General features: G+C 36.2%; 1 protein-coding gene across 4 annotated transcripts in view; it reads right to left on the bottom strand.

The window, feature by feature from the left end:
- Positions 1-25375, bottom strand: part of Atp8a1 (ATPase phospholipid transporting 8A1) — a 219798-nt gene that overhangs the window by 138524 nt on the left and 55899 nt on the right. For 2 of the 4 annotated variants that reach the window (XM_048364487.1, XM_048364485.1), the window contains exons 7-14: positions 25287-25360; positions 19888-19957; positions 18596-18723; positions 13358-13469; positions 12475-12640; positions 10662-10789; positions 8169-8246; positions 6635-6723 (exon numbers count right to left, since the gene is read on the bottom strand). In XM_048364487.1, coding sequence (XP_048220444.1) covers positions 6635-6723; positions 8169-8246; positions 10662-10789; positions 12475-12640; positions 13358-13469; positions 18596-18723; positions 19888-19957; positions 25287-25360 — 845 coding nt within the window. Of the gene's footprint in view, positions 1-6634; positions 6724-8168; positions 8247-10661; positions 10790-12474; positions 12641-13357; positions 13470-18595; positions 18724-19887; positions 19958-22624; positions 22699-25286; positions 25361-25375 lie in introns of all 4 variants that reach the window. The other 2 variants (XM_048364486.1, XM_048364488.1) reach the window with 2 other exon arrangements.

Raw genomic sequence — 25375 nt, 5'->3', positions numbered from 1 at the left:
TTCCTTAAAAATATGTATTTTTTTTTGCCTCTGAAGAGACTTATTTGTATGAGAACTATAAAAGGAAACTTCCCTAGCTCTGCTGTTTCAGCACTGTTCTGTAGTGCTGCAGAGGGTCACAGTGGCAGAAGGGGGCAGTGCTGAGCTACAAAAAAAATGTAATTTATAACTAGAGCTTTATATTTAAGTGGTTAGATAGATTATTCAATATAAAATCAAGGACACCCAACAAATTTCAAACAATAATCTACCTTAGAGCATCATCACCCAATCCGTTAAGCAATGCTTTTTTCAAAAGTAGTGTAGTGTGTCTAATCAAACAGGAAGACACATGAACTGTTTAAAGAGATTGATGGGACAGAAACATCCACGCAGCTTACCAGTCATCAGGAGAGCACCCATAATCCTCAGGTTCAGGGACATGGCTTCAGGAAAGCAAGAGCAAGAAAGAGAGAAACAGAAGAAAAAAGGGGAAAATAATCACAGAAAAGTTGGGAAGAAACAAAAAAAGACCATGAATCAGGGTAGTACTGAAAGGTGGATTTCTGAAAAGGTAAAGAAATGAATTTTTAGTCGAGTCTGAAAGAATGACAGTTAGTACTGTAAGTAGAACATGAGGGATTATGGTAATTAAGGTTTATGATGTTATCCAGTTCAAAACTGGATGACCAATTTGCCTTTCAGTCAGTACAAAATTCACAAATTTTTACTGCTTAGAATTCAAGACTCAATAATAAATAATTAAACTTAGCACTTGAATCTGCTCCAAAGCCAATAGAAATTAATCACATGTACCTTATAACCAGAGTAAAATGTTTTGATGAAAACCAACATACTAATACCTAAGGAATGATCATATTAATAGAACTTGCCAATAAATACATTTTAAGAAAGAACTTTAGCTACCATGAAATAATAATTCCTCAAAAAGATACATAAAAATAAGGGTTAATTGCATGTCTGTGATTAAATAAAGCCACACAATACAAGGTTAACTGGTACTTTAAAATGCTCACTTAAATCTCAACTCACTCATTAATCCATTATTTATCTTAGACAAAAATGTGCTCCTCAACACTTTAAATTTATTCACTACTTCATTTTATATATTTCATTTCACCTAGCCAGCCATTCATGTCAGAGCAGATTTTCTTATGAATCTCTTCATTCACTCATTAGGATCACTCATGATTGTTTTAAAATAACTTATGAGATGTAAGTTGAATTTTTTTTAAAATGCAGTGTTAAGTGCAAATGTGAAGTCATCATTGTGAACAATATACAATAAATTTTGCTTAAAAACTCCTGCAATCCTTCCATTCCCTAAATGTCTGTCCCATTGTTTTCCGCTCTTTTTCATTTTTACATCTTTGTCACTCAACCTGGCCCTGACACAAACCTCACGCCCCAGGTCACCTCCCCTAGATCTGTCATATGAATTACCTCCAGGGCAGTATCCAGTTAAAGGGTCTCTTGAACTCACTATTCTCTCTCCTACCAAAGGGCTTGCATGTGTGCCAAGGAAGAGGGAGAGAGAACCAAGACAACTGAGCTCCCAGAAAAGGGCTTGGCCTTGCTGCAAAGTACCATGGAAATGGGCTGCAGCATCGTGCAGAGTGGCCACTTCTGATCAACTTAGAGCCTTGGATCCTAGGACTGTGGCCGGGGAAGGGAACGGTGAGGGTGAACACTGTGTGAAACATCTTCCAAATTGGGGCCCTAGCTTTTTTTTTTTTTGGCCAGTCCTGGGCCTTGGACTCAGGGCCTGAGCACTGTCCCTGGCTTCTTCCCGCTCAAGGCTAGCACTCTGCCACTTGAGCCACAGCGCCGCTTCTGGCCCGTTTTCTGTATATGTGGTGCTGGGGAATTGAACCTAGGGCCTCGTGTATCCGAGGCAAGCACTCTTGCCACTAGGCTATATCCCCAGCCCCAAGGGGCCCTAGCTTTTGATCTCTTACAAGACTGATGTGTAGAAGTGGGGAGCAGGTGATGTGCAAATCTGTCTTTGATCCTGCCTGCAGCCCTGGTGTCTATGGGCCTTTGAACATGCAAGCTCTGTACTGCATGCTTGGTAAGCTGGTCACTTAAATCAAATTTAGTTTTAAACCTCAACACAAGCATCACTATCTCTGGAAGCATTCCCAGACCTCCCTGATTAGATTAACCTCACATCAGAGATGCACAGGGATCCTAGAACTACATTAGGATTTTGGCTATGTCTGTATGATTACTGACTTAACATCTCTTATCTCTCAGTTAGACTGTGAACTTTATGATACAGTAGGAGCCAGGTAACTTCGGTTAGTTCCTAAATCTCCATCACAGAAGGAGACTGATAGCACTTGTTGAGGTCTGCATGTATTGCGTAAATATTTATTCTACATGATTTACCATAAGCCACCAGTCTTGGTAAGCAGTAAAATCAATGTGTTAGCTACCATATGCCCCTGTGGGTAAGAATTATGATAATCATGAGGTTTCTTCTAGTGCTTATCTTCTCAGTTTTAGAAAAGATGTACATTTACAAACAAAATACTGTCAACATGAAATGATTCATGTAGTGTGCTCATATAGTTTTTTTCTTTAAAAACTTGTTTTTCTAGAAAGGAAAATGTATATAATTTGTTTTAATACCAATTAAATACCTAACCTATGTCTCTCCCTAAAAAAAAAAAAGGAAAATAAAACAGTTTGGTTTGCTTAGAAGATTTTCTTAGCTTCAGAGATCATTAAAATCTTAAGATCATTAAAATCATTAATAATAGTGTAACAAAAATGTCCTAGAATCTTCATAGTACTAAAAGTTTCAGCCACTGAATATTAAATTTCTTATCTATTGGTGAGATGAATGTATCTGTGATAGAACCTACATTTTTACTTGAGGAGATTTGCAGAAGTAACACTTCTAGTTTGTAATATGTTAAATTTACAAATAATATTGTCATTCATTCATTCATACTTCTGTGCAACTATCCCTCAAAAAAAAGTTCTAATCAAATAATACAACAGGGTTAATCATAGGCATGCCTGTCACAAAGTTGAGTCCTATATATTAGATACATATTGAACACTGTTATGGGGCCAATAGAGACCTGTTTAGATTCCTATAATTGTTGAGAACCCATAAAAAAATCCCCACAGAGAGCTAGTTCACAGTATACATTCTCCTTTGTACTTCAATTGTGGAGTCTGGCTACAATTAGGTAACAAACTGTGTTCTCTGATATCTAAGCATGTGGTCAGAGGACAGATATGTTTCCTCCAAAGCCTGCATGTACCAACAACTCTCTAGAATGCTAACAAATTGTCCATCACGATATGGTACAGGAATCTTTGTTAAAAATAGTATCAGGGAAAAAAAATAGTATCAGGGTTAAGCTTGCCTAAAATGAGTACATAAATAATACATGAATATTGGGAATAGCTTAACAACTCATTTAACTGAATATGGCATCCAGAATTCTTGAAAACATGATGCAATACTCCAAAAGGAGACATTTCTGTTACTCAATTAAACTTTGTAAATCAAATGATTTTTTTTCCCTTTGTAAGCATGATAGAACTTTGTATCTGGACAAGGATTGTAAGAGACTGTCTGGTCTCCCTCCTCATTAAATTATAAAGTCAGGAATATCTGTAAAGGAATAGTCTAGGGTCACATGATTAATCTGAGCCACTAGAACTTGTGCTTATGACTGCACCTCATTGTTAAGAAAAGTTATTTTTCCAGAAATATTTTAAGCTACATAATACCAACACTTTGCTCAAAGTCACCTCTCCTAGCTCTTAGTAATGACATCAGAAACACAGCAGAGGAAGAATGCTTCCTAGACCTGCCTAGTGAGGAGTAGCTTTGTATCTGAAAGCCTGATGGAACTAAAAAATGAGGCAAGATTCCATTTTACCAAAAAGAAATGTACTCTTTACCTGACGTATATAACCATAACCCCATTGTATATCACCTTTGTAATAATAATAAAAAGATTTTTTTAAAAAAAGGATCCCGCCTTAGGTTGAAGAACTTTCTCATTGAATTAAAAGCTGGCCAAAGTAAAAGAAGGATATCAATGATTAAACAGTTCATGGAAGAAACGGTATTTAGGAATAGGTTTACAATGTGTGTAAAAACAATTACCATACATTTGTTAACTAAAGTATATTTATTATATGAACAACTCTAGACTCCCAATATGCCTCCTTCCCTTCTCTGGGCTGTAACCCTAGATCTGAGTAACTGGTGGGGGGGAGGGGGGGCGGGGAATAAGGAGGAAAGTTGCCTTTGTGTGGGAATTAGGAAGTCTTCAGAAAAAGAGGAACTGTGCAAAAACAGCATGCAGCCTTGAGACTGTAAGTGTGCTTAAACCAATAGGCTACATTACAATGTGAAAAAGCCATTCAATCAATTGTCTTCCTAACTTCTTTTATACAGTTTGAAGGCTTGTTTAGTCATGCAGTATTCAGCTCCAAAGAGCATCATCAATTTCCTCCATCAATTTCCCCTTGTAGACCATGTACCTAGAAATAGCCATGTACTTTTGGGATCTTCCATGAAAGAGTAGTGTTAGGAAAATGGAGGAAAAGGAAGGAATAGGCTAAACCCTCCATTTGGACAGGTGAGGACTATTTATTGAGGCACAGCAAGGAGCAACAAACCTTCCCCTGCTAAATGGGAGGTTGTAAAAGGAGGTGGGGTTGAAGCTTGGCTTTTATGGGGTCTGAGCAAGGAGACTGAAGCTACTAGAGCTGGAGGAGGTGGAGACTTTCTGTTCGGCCCACAGTGGAATGTTGACAGCCAGGCCCAGGTTGGATTGGCCTGCTTTGCACGTCAAGCACTTCTGTACATACCTGTGGTTTTGCCCAACAACGGAATGTACCTGGGACGATAGGGTGGGGATCAATCCTTCAGGTAACATTTGTTATTTTTCCAAACTTCAAAATTTATTTTTAAACATTTCAAAGTTCTATAGTCTTTATACTGGCTTACTACTTGGGAACTTGAAGTGTGAACTTCAAGTGTGAACTTGAAGACTGGGTACAAAGCACAAAGCCACATAGCTCATGTTTGTATAAAAGGTCAATATTTCCTGGCCTCATTTGATGATAAGGATAGTTGGGAAATCTGATGACAGGCCTAACTCAATCAACCAGAGTATGTCATCTTCTGATCAACATCTTTTTAAAGACATGCCCAATTCAATCCTCTCACACTGCTGTACAAAGTTTTTTCAAGGAGAAGACTTTTGAATGGCTTTGGCAAGCATATCTCAAAATAATAAATATGTGGGTGTGCCTAACAGCAAACACCTAAAAGACATTAACAACCTGAGAGTTAGTACTAATACTCCTCATCTTCCATATTTAAGAGATTCACATCCCTAAGGCTTTCTCCCGCCCCCCCCAAAACATGATCTTTAGTAAAATCTTTTAACTTTTGTATTGATCTTTTAACAATTATTATATTTGAGTAGGTGTACAAAGGAGGTGTTATTTTACAAAGCAGCTTATGAATACAATATATCTTTTTGTTTAGTTATTATGCTGGTCCTGGGGCTTGAATTGTTGGCCTGCGCACTGTCCCTGAGCTTTTGTGCTCCAGGCTAGTGCTCTACCACTTGAGCTACAGCTCCACTGCCAGCTGTTTTTGGAAGTTTTTCATGGATATAAACCTCATGGATTTTCCTGCCCAGGTTGGCTTCTAACTGTAATCATCAGATCTCAGCCTCCTATGTAGCTACAATTACAGGCATGAGCCACCAGTGCCCAGCTTGAATACAATATATTTCCACCAATATCACCCCTTTCTCCATCCTCTTCTACTCTTCCCCTACCAGCCCCTTTCCTCACTCTCCTTAATTTTGTAGGATATACATTGGATTCTTGACTGCATTCTTTTCATTCATCTATTCCTTTCTTCTTAACCCGATACCACTCCCTTTGAGTATTTGCTTCCTGGTGTTTTACTTTGCTGAACTTTAATTTTGTCTTTCTAAGGAAATATACAATTTGAGAGCTCCCTTGAATCTACCATATTTCAGTTAAAACATTTATATATACTTGCATACCACCCCATATATTTACCTCTGAGTTTATAAGATAAATCTAGCTTCCACATACAAACATTCATCCTTTGTCTCACTGGGCCTGGCTTAATTCCCTTAACAATTTTTTTCAGGTCTTTCTCTTTCATCACAATTTTAACTTGATGTGACTGAAAGGAGAAGAATCGGTTTTAAAAAAAATCATTAAAAGGGTAGACACCTGGGAAATGACACCATTTTAACTCCAAAACCAACCAGGATGGGAATGAATTTTCTTCCCACATTGAAGTTGTACTCTGATTCAGTGCCCAGGGAAATGTATTTGTTCCTCAATACTGGGCTGGGCCAGCTGGAGATCTTCCACAAATTTAAACACCAAAAATCCCACTGGGCTGACACCCTCCTTATCTCATGTCATCCCTAGTACAAACACTACCAAACTGTAAAGCATAAAATATACAGAGCAACTGCTTTCTAGATTGAAAAAGAAAAACAGAAACAAACCCTCTTCTAGTAAGAATTCCCAAATGTACCAAGTTATAATTATTAATTAAATGTGTACATCATATGCTAATTAGAAGGGGGAAACAACTCACCCATAAGCAACTCCTGCTATGGTGCATTTCTTAAACTGCATTACGTTGCATGTCAGGGTTCCTGTTTTGTCAGAAAATATGTATTTAACCTAAAATAAGTTAAATTTTTCTCATTAGTATTTTATAAAATTTGCAGAAAGGGAAAAAAATCCTCAAATTATAATTTTATTAAAATATTTTTATTGTTATTATAAAGGTGCTATACAGAGGGTTACAGTTACATAAGTCAGGTAAAGAGTACATTTCTTTTTGGACAATGTTACCCTCTCCCTCACTCTCTTCCAGTTTTTCCCTTCCATCCCCACCCACAAGTTGTGCAGTTGATTTTTAACTTAGTGTCTAGTGAATACTAATGCTACATTTATTTACCCTTTGTCCATCCATTTCTGTGTACCTCCCTTACTCTTCCAAAGATAGATAAACAAACAAGACAAAATAAAAAGAGAACAAAAACAAAAAACAAAACAAAATAAAACTCCATGTCCTGGAGTTTATTTTGATAAGTATTATTTTATATGATCAGAGGCACATAAGTATTGTGCATTGTGTTCCTTCCCTAACTATCAATTAAACTTTTTAATCAATGCTTTTCCATTATTGGAGTACAATGAATATTATCAACTACTTTCTACACATCCACCAAGGAACATATCCACCTTTTTTTTAGTATTGCAGTATTAAAATTATCTTACAGATGAGTATGAATGTCTACTCAGGTATTAGAAAAACCAGTAATAAAGTAATATACCTTAAGATATCTACCCACATTTCTCAGTGTAATAAGCAACTGTAGAATCAGCATGAGCTAATGCAACATCAAACAACATCTGAGTTTGAAGAACCACAGTTGGAAAATGGTAGTGGCACCACAAGAATCTTTTTATCAACTAGCATGTGTGTGTGTGTGTGTGTGTGTGTGTGTGTGTGTGTATTATGCAAATCTTCATAGTCATGTGCTATATAAGACTGTTTTAGTCAATGAAGGACTATATTTATAATGGTGGTTTTACAAGATTATGTTGCCTAGTGAAATCATAGCCATTGGTGTGTTGATATATTCTACCATCTCTAAACAATGATGAGGTCACCTCACAGTGCTCTTCTTAGAATGCATGCCTGTTGGATGAGGAATGACCTTATATAAAATGGTAGCATGAATTACAAATCCAAAATTTTTGTTTGGCTGGACTTTGACATCTTGACATTTTCCTTTGTTTCTAGCAGAAGGCTAAGAACAACTGTGGCTATAATTTAAAAACAGCCTATATTTTATATATTAACCCAGCCATGTACCAAGGAACATGCCTGGGCTAGTGCATGCCTTACCTTCAGGCAAAAAACCTGCTTTATATAGTATGTGAAATCTCCAATTACTAAAAATAAAAATGCTAGTCATGTACTAACACATGCATATATGCCGAATATTCAAATAATGGAAAAACTAAGAGTTGTTAGTTCCTCTGACTTTGCCACATTAAGTTAGAAATTGCACCACATCCAATTTCTGATTCAATAATGAGTAATAAAAGTTTACCTGGCCAAGTTCTTCATTCAGGTTAGACGTTCGAGCCATTGCAGCAGTGTCTGTGGGTTCATAGTGCATGTCAAGATCCTTTAAATAAAGAAAGAAATCATTGAATACATCTAAAAATAAGGGACTAGGTGAAACTGGAAAACAACAATTAGTATCTTCATTCTATATGTAGATTGATATATGTAACCACTACTGGTTCTTACGATATCTCTATCATCTTATTTTATTTCCTTTAATATTGGAAGGGGTGACCTTGACCAAGATATACTTTATCCAAAAACTGCTTTGTTAAATGGCAACTCTTGTGTACAATGATTTGAAGATCACAATAAAAAGAAAGAAAATAACTTAGAGAAAGAACTAAATATAGAATGTATCTCAATTAGGGCAGAACTGCATGCTTGTCTCTGTAATCAGGCAGTCTAGGTTCACTATCATTCCACCATTTTCAACAAAAGTGATCTGCTGTAAGAATTAAGATAACACATGTGAAGTTCTTTCTAGAGTATTTGACACATGATAAGTGATTAATGATGTGAACTGGAAAAGAGTAACTAAACATTAATCAAATAATTAGGTCTTCAAATCCCTGAAAGATTATCTAAGACATTCCATCTGGTTATAGCATCTGGGCCAGGTTTCTTATATTGCATTATTTGAAAGCAAAACAAATGTACCTCTCAAAAGCTAAACCAAAAATGTGTATTTTTGTTCTTATTTATGGTTCATATGATCCAAAAAATCACTATTTTTCTATAATAGAATATTTTATCATACACCTTAAGTCTTTTCCTTCATTCCTAGTTGAAAGTGACAAACATATAGGTAAAAACTAGCTAATATTTTACATATATTTCATAGTAATATGAAATAGCTAGTAATAATAGCTAATATTTTACATATATTTCATAGTAATTATGCCTAGGCTTGTAGACCACCTTACACTGAAAACAAAATCTGCTTTATGAGCATTGAAAAGTCTACTTACAAAAATGAAAATGTTAGTCATGTAACTAGCAACTGCATTTGTGCGGATTCAAGTAACAGAAAATTAGGAGTTGACAAACCATGGCTGTAGTTTACTGGTTTAATGTAACAAATGAAAAGACCAAAAATTGAAATCAAAACTATGTATCTCATATATATAATCTGAACTGGTTAATATCAGCTCTGGAATAGTCTGCTGAGTTTATATGCCATGTTTTTAAGAGAGATCCTATCCAACTGTACTACATTTAGAGAGCAGCAAAGAATAATTACAATGGGAGCTAATCTGGAAACCACATGAAATGAAGACCAACTGAAAATAGGAGTTGTGTCATTCATGAGATAGAAGAACAGAGTGAGGGTATTATTTGGAAACAAGATTAAACATCTTCATCCTAGTCCTTTGGGCAGTACTGGCATCACAGGAAGAAAAATAATTCATCTCATTTCCACACAAGGAAGAAACTCCCCTGTGAGAGGAATTAGAAAAGCTAGTCTTCCATCTGTCAGGGATGTTACAAACCCTGCAGATTAGAAAGGTGGATAAAGAAGTACTGGCTTCATCCAACACTAAACTTATAATTACGTGAATTGAGTATAATTTCTGAAAACCTAAATAAAAATTTTGAATTGGATGAGTTTGTTACATCAGCATGAACCACCTCATCATTTCTGTAAGAACTCTTCTATAAGTTTTGTGTTTGTACACATGACACTATTCTTCAATAGCATAATCCCTGCGTGAAGGAAGGTGTACCTGCAGCATATTCTAGATTTGTAAATTGCACTTTGCTATTTTACCAGAGAATTAAGAGACTGATAGTTTAAGGGATGATTTATCATAAGAAGGGCTACAAAAGTAATATTCATCACATGAATAATTACAAAAGTCACATATACCAATTATTCATATCAGAAGAGTGTAAGATGATTTTTTAAAATTAAAAACATAACTCAGAAGAAAAATTCATGCAGAGCAGAAGTGTGGAAAAGTAAACTAAAAAAGATTTACCAGGAGCAAACACAGCCTTGTATGTATAGTGCTTCATCGTTTACAAAGCTGAATGCTATGTCAAGAGGTTCCTTCTGCTGTACAATCACTGTGAGATGTGTAGATAAAGCATATTTTATCCTCTGCATGTTAGTGTATAAAAATGAGTTTCAAAGAAGTCCAGGTCCATGGAAAGTTTGCTGATGTAGTAAGTTATAATACCAGAACTACAATCTAGGTGTTTTAATTCCAAACTTCCTATATGACCACAATGTATCCCAAAATAGGTTTTCTGAACCAGAAACTCATTTTGCCCAAAATGTCTGGTTTATAAACTTGCAAGATTTTCAGTGGAGGAGCTTTGTTAGAATTCTATTAGGCGACATGCCATTATGTAGTTTTAAAAAAGCAGGAGCAATTAAGGTATTTTTATCCTCTGAGATAGCAAAAGACCCTACTACTAAAAAAAAAGAAAAAACTGTATGCTTATATTATAAACAATAATTTATATTTACCCAATTAATGAAGTATGCCTGAGTAAATTTCACTACTTCTAGCGTAACCAACAAGCTGATTGGAATGAGGTTGTTGAAAAGTATAATGAAAGTCAAGAAATTCAGGCCAAAATTATTAGCGCCACCATCTGTTGGAAGAGGTGAGAAAAAATATATACAGTTTTACATTTTGTTTACATTGATAAAAACTTAGCAAACAAGAATTTTCCATACTACATAGCACATCTTGATCAATTGGAAAGATTCATTCACATACTACTTTGTTGAATGGCAACTTCTTTGTATAACTACTCAAAGCTAATACAAAAGCTTGTTTTTGTTTTTGATTTTTTTAAAGATGCGATTATCAAACACATTCTTCAAGATAGAATTGTATTACAATTGGTCCTCTGTTTCTGGTGGTTCAACACTGGGGGGTTCAACCATAGATTGAAAATATAAAAGAAAATTATGTGCCTATGCTGAACATGTACAGACATTTTTCCTTTTTCTTTTCCCTAAATCATGCTGTGTAAATAAACACGATTTGTGATAGCTTGTACATTGTTGTAAGTTTATTAAGTAATCTAGAGATGATTTAAAATATATGAGAAGATGTGTGTAGGTTATAGGCAAGTTCTATCCCAATTCAAGGAAGGGATTGGTCATCTGTGGGCTTTAATATTCCCAAGGTGTTCTGGAAACAATCACCCAAGGACACAGGAATAAGGATACTGCCATTTAATATGTTGTTAATCTAATTATTAAGAGTTGCATAATAGTACTGACAACTGAAAGAACTACCAAACACCAAGAAGTTCAGAGATATTAGGGATAGGATTGAAGTTGTGCAAATACAAATTTTCAATGGAATAGAATCATATCCATACGAATTCTGAAATGCATTTCTATTAAAGCATGCTTTAAAGATAATCAAATAGCAGCAAAAACAATCCAAATTGTATAAACATTATTCATCCATAGGTAAACTATTCTTTTAGGTAAATTATACTCTTCCTTCCCAATAAGGAAAATAAACTGGACATGCTTGATAAACTATAAGGAATATTAAGAAAGAAAGTGGTGGTAGTAGCAGCACTTTTTATATTGAAATAATATATCAATGACCATAAAATCTTGGAGTCGTACCAACATTAAATAAATGTAATAAAAACAGCTTTAAGGATAAGTTTTTGCTCTAAAATTTTACTATAGCCTTCACACATATGGGAAATTAAGTGTTTATTGGCTAAGTATTCATCAAATGGAAATGTAAACTCATTTCCTATGAATACCCATGGGTAGTGCACTGTCCCAAAGGAAACTATTTAATAGCATTTTCTCTAGAACCAGGTGGGTGTTAACACAGGACTCTACTACAAAGTTCAAATACGAGTATATTCAGTTCAAGCATCTATAAAGCATGTAAGCTACTTTCTGGTACATAGATACATAATACATACACACACACACACACACACACACACACACACACTGCTTTCTTTATCAGCTAATCACGTGTGTTAAAATGTTTTTAAACACTAGCCTTTAAAATGTCTATCATATTAATGGCTTTAGATACTGCATACTTTATATTACTATAAAGGACTTTGAAATTTAGGGATACTAAAATTATACTTAGGAAATCTCATTGAAAATTAAAGACAAAATTGTCCAGTTATCTTAGCAAGTGTCTTTTTTTGTAAAACACCACCACCACCACCAACAGAAAATTCTATGAAACAAATCAAATTCTATGAAATGATCGATTGGGAAACAAAACCACATTTCAATAAAAAGAAAAAGTAAGTACAGTTATCACTTTATTGCTTACAGTTGAGATTAAGATACCAGTCTTTTCCTGAATGCCTCCGATTCCAAATGGCTGAGCCCACAGAACAGACAAGAGACATGGCAATTAAGATACAAAATAAAATCAAAATCTGTACATTTGTGATCCTTTCCACATTGGAGAGCTTAAGAGGTGGACTTGTTGAATTCTGTAAGAAGAAACAAGCAGTAAAAAAAAAAAAGTAGATAAACACCTTAGGAATGTGCATTTAGTCTTTGATGAGGCTGAAGTTATCTAGACACGGGTGTACATATAAATATTGTGCAAAACCAATGAAAAGTGTAACAAGGTGTCTATGTTTGCCCATCTCTGCTTTTCAAGACTACTATATCATCTAAACCTTTTTTTTGTGGGATTTATAATACTATTTAAAAATGAAGAGAAGAAAGTAATCTTTTTACTGACATGATAACAAACAAAATAAGCTTGGTTACTTAAGCAAGGAGGGTTATGTAGAACCACTCAAGTGATTCTACTGGGAGACAGCAGCAAAGATGAAGGCCTGGGCATTCACAACTCCTAGCAATCCTAAAGTTATGAGGCAACACTGAAAGAATTTCAACTTTTCAAACTTTCTGGTAGCACGAAACAGAGCATGTATTTTTACACAGTCTACTTGAAAAGATCACCAATAGTTAAAAGATACTGCCAAAGGACTGACACACACAATCACTCAAAGCACATGCTATGAATGATTTCTGGTGCAAGTTTCTTGTGCTGCTGTTGGCAATGAGTCTTTCAAATTCTGGATAGGGTGGGGCTCAGAAATCATAACAGATGGCCTGTTTGAAACGAGACCTAGAGCTACAAATGATATCCTTACAAAAGTATAAAGGCCCAAGGCATTTGCAGATACAATTCCCACCTGCATCAGCTTGGTGTCATGTCCAGTGTAGACAACTATTCCATGAACCCACTGAGTATTTCTCAGCTGAGCACCTCGAAGAAGAATCTGATCTGCTCCCAAGGGGACGGTGCTGGGGAAGATTATGTTGATGTTAGGCATGACATTTTCGGAAATGCTCAAGAAAGGCACAGACACTGTATAGTTCCAAATTAGCCTGTCTTACAACTTATTGTATTTTTGGAAAGGAAGTAATTTTGTTATTGAAAAGAGTAATTTTCTTAATGAGAAACATCTATAATGTTCTTAATGAGGGACAACTTTTAGGAAGTCGTTAGGTTGGTTCTTGTTCATTTTGTATTTCCATAACTTCATTACATTTGAAGTGTGGGATTGAATTTGCCCCCTCATATATTCATATGTTGAAGCCAATGTGATGGTATTTCAAGATGCTACTTTTTTTTTTTTTTGGCCAGTCCTGGGCCTTGGACTCAGGGCCTGAGCACTGTCCCTGGCTTCTTCCCGCTCAAGGCTAGCACTCTGCCACTTGAGCCACAGCGCCGCTTCTGGCCATTTTCTGTATATGTGGTGCTGGGGAATCGAACCTAGGGCCTCGTGTATCCGAGGCAGGCACTCATGCCACTAGGCTATATCCCCAGCCCTCAAGATGCTACTTTTGAGAGGTGAACAAATATAGACGAGGACATGTGGGTAGGCTCTTCATGATGGGATTAGTGTCCCTATGAGAAGAAACACCAGGGAGATTTATTTTTGTTGTGTGAAGATACATCAAGAAGATACCTTTTGCCAGACAAGGGTAGCCTTCATCAGAACTTCATCATGCTGTTACCCTTATCCCTGATTCCCAGTCTCCAGAATTTTAAGAAAAATCAAATTCTGTTATTAATGTCACCGATTTATATGTGGTATATTGTGATGGAAGCCTGAAAAAACAAATATGCTATATTTGTCCAAAAATGTTTTGTGATTCCAAAGGCTAATTCTCAACCCTATTTGTGATCCTTCCTGAATTAATAATTGATTTTGGTTTCTAAAAAGTTTGCAGTTGTGTAGCTAAGAGATCCCTCACTTCATTCCAATTAGAACAAGCTTTCTGTATTATAGATATTCAAACAAAATACACTAGATAAGAAACACATGGGTTTCAATGTAAGACTTTCATTGTCCTTTTACCTATGACATTCTGTTTTCTAAGAATTACAAATACATTTCCAGGGAATGATAAGCATTTTGAAGCATTTATTATTTTTAGTGGGTTACCTGTCTGGCTTTTATAATAGGTTATCAGAGACATAAGAAGGGCATAATACTCTGACAGATATATTGAGTTGTTTGATAGAAATGTAACACAAAATGTAATGGCCATAAGGATTCTTATTACCAAACCTTGATTTTAATAACAAAAAAGAGCAAATAGTTATATATGAAGAAAAGAGACTTAGAAAAGACTTCTATACTCAGGAGGTTGAGATCCGAGGATCATGGTTCCAAGACAGCATTGGCAGGAAAGTCTGTGACACTCTTATTTCTAGTCACAGAAAAAGCCAGAAGTGGTGCTGTAGTGCTGGCCTTGAGCAAAAGGAGCTTAGGGACAGTGCCTAGGCTTAGGCACAGTTCAAGGCTCGGGATTGGCCAAAAGAATTAAAGACTTCTGGAAAAAAGGAAGAAAACAGTATCTCAAGAAGACTTTATAGAGAACACAGCCTTTGTCAGTGAATGCCAACTGATGCTGAGGCCTTCTTTTCTGGTGGCCTTCTGTGGCTCTCGAGGCTTTAGAAGCCAGTGGCAGCTTGGGGTTTGGATCTTCTTTTAGGAATAACAAAAAAAAAGTTCCACTGGGCTCTGGTGTAAACAATCCAAAAAGGAGGGGATGGTGTTGAATAGCACCCAAGTGTGAGTTAATCCTTTGGCGATAGTGTATTTCAGTTTCCAGAAAGGACACAGCATAACGTTCACTCTTTATGCACAACAGCATGCCTTCAGTACTCTTCTGGATGGGAGTCTATCTTGGGTCTATTTTGTGACTAAAGGAAAATACTTGAGGATGGTTATTTTATAAGGACTTTATATATTTATACTAGGTTTTGACTCAGTGTCAGAGGTTGCAAAGTCCAAGCTCAAGTGGTTCCATGTGGCAAGGGCTTCGTGATATGCTATAATATCTGGATGGTATCACTTTGTGGGAGGGCATGTGACAGTGAGAACAAGAGTGGGTGAGGCCAAATGGGGGAGGTGATCCAGTAACTTTGCAGTAGCAAACCTATTCCTGCTCACTCTAGTAAGACAGGTATTAATCCTTTCTGAAGGTGGTCTGAAAGGAGCCTCAACCCTTAATACCAATACATTGAGGACCTAGCTTCCAGCCTATACCCTTTTAGGAAAAAAAAATCATATTCAAATCCTAGAAAACTTATCTTATATATGTCTTAAGACTTGGGGTACTTTCAGAGTTAGAAGGAGTCTTAAGTGTAAAGTAGTTTTCCACAAAGTTCTTGAGAAGTTGTTGGGCCACTCCTCCTAAGCTATTATAACCAATGGCATTTGTGGATTCAATCAAAATGGTATAAACTTTTCTAAAGTTAAATATGCTACTTTTTAATTACGAGGGCTGAAGAAGTTATTGTTAGTTTGCTTCACAGATGGAATTGCAAAGCTTCTGTCTGGCATTAGACAATGATACTTATCAAAGTATACTCACTCCAAATAGTCTCTAAGAACACTGAGTAATTACTGTCAAAGCCAAATGTGCTACTTCCACCTTTTGTATAAAATAAAGCACCTAACATAAATGATATGTGTATCCTAAATCTTGGCATCACTACGTAAAATTTTTTCTTCACAGCCTGGATATACTTGGCATCAATTTAGGGGGAGCTGGTAAGAAATGGAAGCTGGCCAATTAGGAATGACAGGCTAAAGAAACATTACTTGTATAAATGGTTCGATCTATCATTAGTCTATAACCATATGTTCAGAGAAAGATCACTCTGAGAAAACTTAACAATAATTACTTCAAAGATTATGAGAAAGTGATGGTTGGATTCAGAGTATCCTTCAAATGCCCTTTAGAATTCAAAACTTCTGACAATGCAATCATGAAATAATGAAAGCACACTGGTTGAATTAATGCGCCTATCTAGGTAACATTTAGCTGGCCATTATATATGGCTGGTAGACGGATATATTGTAGCAGATGCAGGCACTGAAGCCGGGAGGAGGAAGAGAGAAACAGACAGGAGGTAGAAAAGACCCTACCCTTTCTCTAGGTTATACCTCATTTTTCTACTCTTCTTTGAAACAAAAATCCTTGAATAAGAATATTCTTGTGCTATTTAACACTTCTTCCAAGATCCCAAATTCACTCTTATCAGGGTCCACCTGTTCTAAGATCCAATCATTAATGTTCAGCTGCACTGTACTTGGCTTTCGGCAATATCTGACTCCAATTTTGTCCCCCATCCGGCATCTTGGTACAGATTTTTTACTTTGTCTTACTTTCTCTCCTACAAACATGGTCTTAGTTTCTTTTTCTAGTCCCCTCTCTTTTCTCAACCACTTAATATTGGAAGCCTTAGGAGAGTCTTTGGGCCTTCTAACTTTTATTGTCTCTATCCTTGCAATCTGAATGGTTTCTTCTAGTTCCATGGATTTACATATCAATGCTAATGATTCCTAACTTTATCTCATCTGAGACTTCTATAGCTATAAATTCAATTGCCTCTTGGACTTGGTAAATTTTTTAGTCTAAAACTAAATTATGACTCTTCTTCCTTATAACCTTCACATGGATCACACTTTTACTCAGGGAGTGCCTTCACAGTGGCCTGCAAGGCCTTAAATGATCTGGCCCACTGTTACCTACTCCTGGCCTCCTATTATTCCCTTTATTGATCACATTATTCCACCACAATCGCTATCATTGCACAGTTACTCTAGGCATTTTCTCAGGTTAGGCTTACTATTTCCTTTGTGAGAAATCCTCTTCTTGCAGACATTCACAAGGTTAAACTCCTCACCTCTTACTCAACATTGCTTAAATGCCATCTTCTCAATGAAGCCTACTTCAACTACCCTAATGGCCTAATATATTCTCTTCCAAGGAGTCCTCATGTTGCTTACTCTATTTTCTTTTCCAAACAATGTCTGGTTTTCTAATATAAGGTTAAATTTTATCATTGATCACTTCGTTGTTTGTCAGTTTGCCCTTCCCTTAGCATAAATAAGCTCACAGGATGTCATGGACTAAATGTTTGTTCCCCACCCCCCTGCATTTATAAATTGAAACCTAGTCCTCAACATAGTGATATTAAGAGGTTAGTTTAGGGGGCGACTAAGTCATGAAAATTCTACCCTTGTGAACGGAATGTATGTCATTATAGAGGAGGACCAAGGCCTCTGCCATGAAAGAATACTAAGAAGACTCCATCTAGGAATATCAGGCTCTCACCAGCATCAAACATACTGGCACCTTGATCTTTGACTTTGCAGCTGCCAATAATATGAGCAATGAATTAAGGCATTCATAAAATCCATAACATTTCCAGTATAGGAAATTTTGTTAAAGCAACCTGAATGAGTAAAGATACAAGAGCAGGAATATTTTTCTGTTTTGTTCATAGCTGTCTCCTTAATATTTATAAATGGTCTGGCCTACTAGGTACATAATAAATGCTGAATGAATGAATGAGGGAAGAGGTAGGGAAATAGTAAAAAAGATGTAAAGAGAGAAAAATGGGAATCAAAAAGAACAAAAGATGACTATAGATGATAACATGGCCTACAAGAGAGCATATAGCATACAAAGCATACAAAGAGAGCATACAAAGGAGACGAGAAATCGTCTAACACAACGAACCCCTCGAGGGTAGACCCTCAACTCACTGAGACATCTGGAAACCATACAAAAGGACCCCAGCCATGGAGATTAGACACTTAAGCATATAAGCAGTATTTTGGTCAAAGAATAAACCACATATTTATTTACAAACTGAACCATTTTCTGTAAGCCTGGCAGGTCCCTAAAAACATCCAATTGACAGATTGGCAGGAACCCTGGGAAGGTCTTCAGTTATGCCACATAAATGGGGGTTATGATTTAGTGTTTTTGCAAGAAGATTTGGGATGGAATATATACATGCTTAAAACAAGGGTTTTAAATGCTCCAACTTGGAGTAGAAGAATATAGTATGCACCCATACTCGCAAGGCATTCGTGACACCGTGAATGTGATTTACATACCCATGTCCGTCAAGTCTTATATTTCCAACGAAATCATACAGATGTCTGTTTGGGCTTTCACATTCAATTCTGCCACAAATTCTCATCAAACTGTCAATGTCTTTGATATCTGAGGTTGCTGGCAAACCCTGTTTCAAATTTTTTAAATAAGCAAAGAGTATATTAGATGTTGGATTGAGGCAGTGGATTCATCCAAGCCTTAGAACCTAAGGGATCTCACTACATTATGAGTAATTTGCTCCCTTTACACAACCACTCTTCATTCAATCACAATTTAGGTTTTTAGCACAGAAAATAGGATAGCATTTGAGAAAGTTCTATGGAAGCTATAAACAAGTTTGCTTCAAAAAACAAAGTTAATATTTGGCATTATTTAGTCTCAGTCTGTTGAATCTGAACAAAAGGCAAAAATATGGGCAAAGGCTGTGTTCACAAGCAGTTTTATCTGCCCTCCCTCCCTCCCTCTCCCCATACCCTTTCCTAAGAAGAAAATCATCACCTAGGAGTGGCTGCCACTGAGCACAATCCCTCTTCCTGAGACATTCCTTCTATGATATTCATCATTCATCCAGAAGCCAAGGGTGTGTATAAAAATTTGTTCATTCATTCATGCTAGTACCATGGCTTGAACTTAGGGTCTCACTCTCTTGTTTGGCTTGTTTATTTGCAAGGCTGGCATTCTACCACCTGAGCTATGTCTCTGGCCTGGATTTTTGCTGGTTTCTTTGGAGAAGAAGTCTCATGGACTTTTCTGCCCAGACTGGTTTGGAATCATAATCCTCTAATCTCAGACTCCTGAGTAGCTATGATGACACTTTGGAACACTGAGGCCTAACTTTAATTCCCCCTTTAAAGTTGAACAATAAAAGCCTTACAGTCTGTTCTGCCAATTACAAAAATCTCAACTAATCTAAATTCTTAAGATTGATGATTTTTAGAATAGCAAAGTATGCTACAGCTTTCTGACATGGCAAAATCAAATAATAACCTAGGCCAGGTGAATAGGAAAAATAAATAAGCTAACAATTGTCAACTCACTTAGAATTACTACTGAATGTACGAATGTCAAAGCACTTAGACTCATCTGGGTGTTGGCTATTACAGGAAATAGTAAAAACTGTAAACAGTATTTGTATGATGGACTATCTTTAACCAGGCAAGTAAATCTGAATTCTATAATATTTAACTGTACCAGTTTATGAGAGCTCCTCACAGTGGTTCTATGATCCAATAAAAGTGCTGATTGCATGCAATAAAACAGCCATTGTTATATGAGCTCATCTGAAACGTACCTGTCTAATTTTCAAGTTGGTTTCACCATCTAAGTTGGACGTCTCAATGTAGCACATGGCCTGAGGCTCACTGTCGTTGAGAATTGAGAGGCAGAGAGATTTAGTGGGGGAAGGACAGCAGGATCATAACACTAACTTATGCAAATGATCACTCACCAAAGCTGAAGCCTTTTGTGCTAAACAAAGCTACAGTCATCTGGTTTCTTGAAGAGTTTCATTCTAATAGCAAGATGCTGTGAGGCACAACCCATGCATGACAAGTCATGGATCAGCTTTCCAGCCAAAAGGACCCAAAGCAATTTCCTGACAATGTTTAGTAATGGTCTTCAAGATCATGAAATGAGTAGATTTGTCACATTATTTTTAAAGTGCTCATCCATATAGACACAACACAGACTGTATTTGAAATGTAAAGCAGTTTTGTGTCCAAATTTATCTTTAGCTCAGAAATCCAAATGAGATTTCCATGCTCCTGGCCCACATGTAAATTGGTTATGAAAGTGGTTGATTAGAAAATTCCAGATGGCTACCGCTACAAACTTGCCTACTCTTCTATCCTCTGCCTATCCTTTTAGTGATGATGAACAGGGCCAGATGGACCCTATAATATTAAAAATTTAAAGCTACTTTGAAAAGCTGCACGGACATATATTACAATGAAACTGGTTATGCAAGTTTCTCCCTCGATTTTGTTCCATTCCTGCTCTCTTCTCTCTTAAAATTGCTTGAGTAATTCTTGAAGCAGGAAAAAATAAAAGTAGCCCAACTGGTCATTTTCTAGGTTGCCCTGAACATAGAAAAACTATTCCATAGATCTCTACCAGAGTGGAGCAGTGAAATTAGGTGTGCAGTTCCATAATGGGTTGGTCTGCTTTTTCCAGTTTATCATCAGCATGACAACCTAGACTGTCTGTTTTACATTCTTTTCCTTCCCATGCTGATTTTTATGTGCCCTACATTTATGGATCAACCATAAGCTTTGATCCTCAGTTCCATGGAAAAGCAATCTGAGGTTAAGCTAGTCTCATTAGTACTTTCATTACATCCTACCTTAAACACTGACAAGTCAGAAACACTAGGAATTTTCTAATCAACTTCCAATTTGTACATGTGCAAAACAGACTAAGGTTTCAGCAATGGGTATTTAGCTTAATTTTGTGGCCCCAAGAGTTGTAAAAATAACTTAAACACATGAACATTAATCAAAGAGTTTAAAGATTAATTCATAGTAACTTTGCAAGCTCTTTCACTTGCTCCACAAGCTTTCTTTTATAAAGGCTGATACTTTACCCTCAACTGGTATCTTCTAATAGTCATAATTTCACCCTTTCAACTATTACTCAGAAACTCTGATCTTTAAGTCACTCTGAAAATGGCAATTTTTGTCGATAACTTATAATTTTCATATGTGTATATGCATAAATACATATATGTACATCTGAAACTGAAGTAGTTTATGAAATTTAAAATACTCCTTTCAGATAACACATAGGCATGATGAAAAGTAAAATGCAAAATGACAACACTAATTTTTTTTTGGCCAGTCCTGGGGCTTGAACTTAGGACCTGAGCATTGTCCCTGGCTTCATTTTGCCCAAGGCTAGCACTCTGCCAACTTGAGCGCCAAAGCACCACTTCTGGCCTTTTCTATATATGTGGTGCTGAGAAATCGAACCTAGGGCTTCATGTATACGAGGCAAGCACTCTTGCCAATAGCCTATATTCCCAGCCCCTAAGTCCATATTTTTGCAGCAAAGTATGTTCTATTTTCTTACTGATCAATCTGCATGTACAAGGCCAGTCTCCTACTTAGAATAACATTCTAATTCTACTTCCTGTTTTGTTTCCCCCATAAAACAACTTGTCTAGATCTTTCAGTGGAGGGACTTCTCTTTGAGGTGAGGCAAATAAAAATGGCATCTAGACTCAGAACATTCTTAATAATCACTGAAGACAGCTGTGACAGAAGCAGTACTTAACAGAGCTGCAAAAAGGTAGCAAGAAGTCAGGAGTCATGCTAGATCATAAATGTTTCAGCAAATTACAATAACATCCAAAACACAAACTTCAGTCGGAGAGGCAAAGCAGGCTTTTTGATTAGTAAGAGGAAAAACAAACCCAATGAAACGAGATGCATACCACAATACAGACACTAGTGGACAGTTTGGAATTTATCACAATAACGTGCACTTGGTCACAAGTTACAAGTGGGATAAGAAGTGATTCCAAAGCATGCGGTACAAAATGTACAATAGTCAGCTTTGTGCAGGGGGTCCTCTATAAACCCTATCCAAGCCCAAATTATAGCCATAATCACAGGAAGGATTCTGCAGAAGGATTCTGCAGATGAGAATAAGAAGACAGGCTTAACACATCATCTGTTTTTGATGACTATTTCACAAAGAAAAAAAACTTAAGCTGTTCAAAATAATACTCTGGAGGTGTATAAAGCCAGTCCTGAAGTATGATGTAAACTATGAATATATATGTTAATGATGTGCGGGAATTACAATTGACCATTACTGGGCATGCCTCTTGGACTCCTACTGGAAACAATAGAAGTTGAAATCTGCCCAGTTGAGGGATAAACTTTATTCATATGGGTCATCTATGAAAGGTCTATCACCAAGTATAAAAAGTGACAGAGACAGGCTTCAAGCATATTTGGGTATAATGGCTCTCTGGTTTAGGGTGAGGACCCACATACACACATCTTGTACAGCTCCGTGATTCTAACCTTGTGGACAGACTGATGAGATCTGCTGGGAGATGTTCCCCATTGGTCACTTTGACTATTTCCCCTACTGCCACCTACATGTCCCAGTGTAAAATAATTAAAATGGGGGAAAAATGAATAACAGAGAGAAAAAAACAAACAAATGGACAAAAGAGACAGAAGGTTTGAAATTATTATAGAAAATATACATGTTAATAAAAATGTCTAATGTCAATTTTTTCAAAACTTATTTTGATCAGGTTGAAATGTTTAAGAAAATACTGAATATTTAAGGACTGCTTATTTTGCTTTTAAAATTGACTTTCAATTTTGAATGAGAACACTTTCCATGTTTATGTGCAATGTTTTAAGAGTCCTACTTTTTCTTACAGATTTCCCTTTTCCTAATTCTTCAACCTGCTATGTGCAGTATGTCCATTATTGCCCCCAAAGTCAAGAAATAACGGCTACAACCAATTTTAGGCACCTGAAAATGAATTATACTACACTAGCTACTCCTGCTTCCCCCAAACCTCCCCCCCCGCAAAAAAAAAATTAAGATACTTAAAAATCTTCTGATTCTAACCGGGCACCAGTGGCTCACTTCTGTAATTCTAGCTACTCAGAAGGCTAAGATCTGAGGATCAGGGTTGGAAGCCAATCAGGGAAGGTAAGTCTGTGACACTCATTTTTTTTTTTTTTTGGAAGTGATGAGGCAAAATTTTATTTAGGTAGAAACATGAATTATCATCACCTCCATTTATGGGACACTGAAAAACATTTCACAATTGGACTTATAAGGAACTCACAAAAAGCAAGTGTGTGACACTCTTATCTCTACTCCACCAGCAAAAAGTCAGAAGTGGAGCTAAGAGACAGTGGCCAAACTGAGGTTAAGCCCCAGTACTAGCGCGCGCACACACACACACACACACACACACACACACACACACACAAACACAAATGTTCTCATTCTAAATCATTTTTCAAAGTTAACTGCATAAGCATCTTATTGACAAAGCCTTAAGAGTTATTTAGTACTTAATAAAAATCCAAGTAATACATTAATGTTAAGACATTAATGTTGCTTTATGTTAATATTTCAGTGTCTTCATAAAAGTCAATAAAACACAGTGACTTCTTTCTAACCATGTTCATGCTCTAATTTCAAGCTACCTTATTGAAGATACATACCAAATAACTAGTAATTGAAAAAAATGGAAATTAAGTATCACAAATATTTTTTTTAAAATTCTTACTGCTAATTCATGTTTGCAGGTGATAACCACAGAGTAATTATCTTGGCAGTAGACTGTGTGGCAAAATGAAAATAATTAGTTTTGGTTTTCCAACCTTGACTTAATCATTAGCTACAGTTTAGTAACTAAATAGAAAACAATGTCAAAATTTCTTTTTCATTTAAGTGATGTTTTAAAAACTAATTTTTAAGATTAATGTAGGTTTCAAAAGAACCAGGTGTTGGTTGGTGGCTCACTACTGCAACCCTAACAACTCAGGAGACTTAAATCTGAGGATCATGTTTTGAAGTCAGCCTAGGTGAAGAAAAGTCTATGAGACTGTTATCTCCAATTAACTACTGGCTGAATGTAGAGACTTGTAGCAGAGAAAGCCAAGTGAGAGCAGGAGGCTCTGAGTTGAAGCTCCAGTATAAAAACATTCATATTCATTTTTCAAATAATTTTTCTGCAAAAATTTTTCTGTATATTGCACAAGTGGTATCAATTATAAATATGGAATATAACCAGTTGTAATTATTTTAATAATCTGTAGTTATTTCTATAAATAACTATCTTCAAAACCAAGTACTGTCAAAATATACGAATGTTTTATTTTCTCATTAAATTTCACATTTTTGTCAAAAATCTTATCCCTTTAGATAATGACCTGATTAAATAAGTTTTGATAAAAGGACACTGTCCATATTTATATGTGGATTTTACAAATAAAACTGTCCAAGGAAATGATGATAAACAACCTCTACAATATTAAAAACATTTCTTTGTAATTTATAGTAGGACTAGTTTTACAGTTTTTAAACCTAAAACCACTTGAAAAATCACATTCTTTAAAGGGTAACTATGCCATATGTTTCTGAATACTAACTCACGACTCTCTTCAATCTGAGCAGAACAAAATTTATCTAAACTCAGTAACAGAAAGCACTGAAAAGTAAGAGCAAAGCAATTTTTTTTTTGGTTGGAAGAATATGGCATTTGAAAAGGTATGATGACAAAAATAAATCACTCATCCATTTTCTTCTACCATTTCACCCCAAGGATCCGGAAATGTTACAGAGATAGACGATTGCATCATAAAATAATTTATGATGGACCGGGACTGAAAGATAAAATTAATAGAACTCTATCCATTGATAGAAACTAAGTGACAGGAGATCTTAGACAATTAGTGGTCCACACACAGAGATCTGGCCACATGGAGAGGAAGAGAAGACTCTCAATTTTGAATTATACCACACCGATTTACTTATTTTATATGGCAATCATGAAAGATCGCATTAAGTCCAATTTTTAAATGCTTGATTTAGAAACAGAGAGGTTTAAATTTCTTCGTTTATTCCTTATTTCCTTGGAGAAATCACAAGATCAATGCAGGGTAGAGAAACTGTCCTCTACACTGTTTGAGCATCAGTAGGTATCTCTACCTTGATGAGAGAAGTACAGTGTCAGCAGGTATATACTCTTTGCCTTTTATTATAACTATATCTCCAACATTTACCTGAAAGAAAACTGG

Source organism: Perognathus longimembris, chromosome 16 (assembly GCF_023159225.1).
Source record: "Perognathus longimembris pacificus isolate PPM17 chromosome 16, ASM2315922v1, whole genome shotgun sequence".
In the NCBI taxonomy this organism is placed as follows: Eukaryota; Metazoa; Chordata; class Mammalia; order Rodentia; family Heteromyidae; genus Perognathus; species Perognathus longimembris.
The sequence above is the reverse complement of the archived record's forward strand: the minus strand, read 5'-3'. Positions and strand labels throughout refer to the sequence as shown.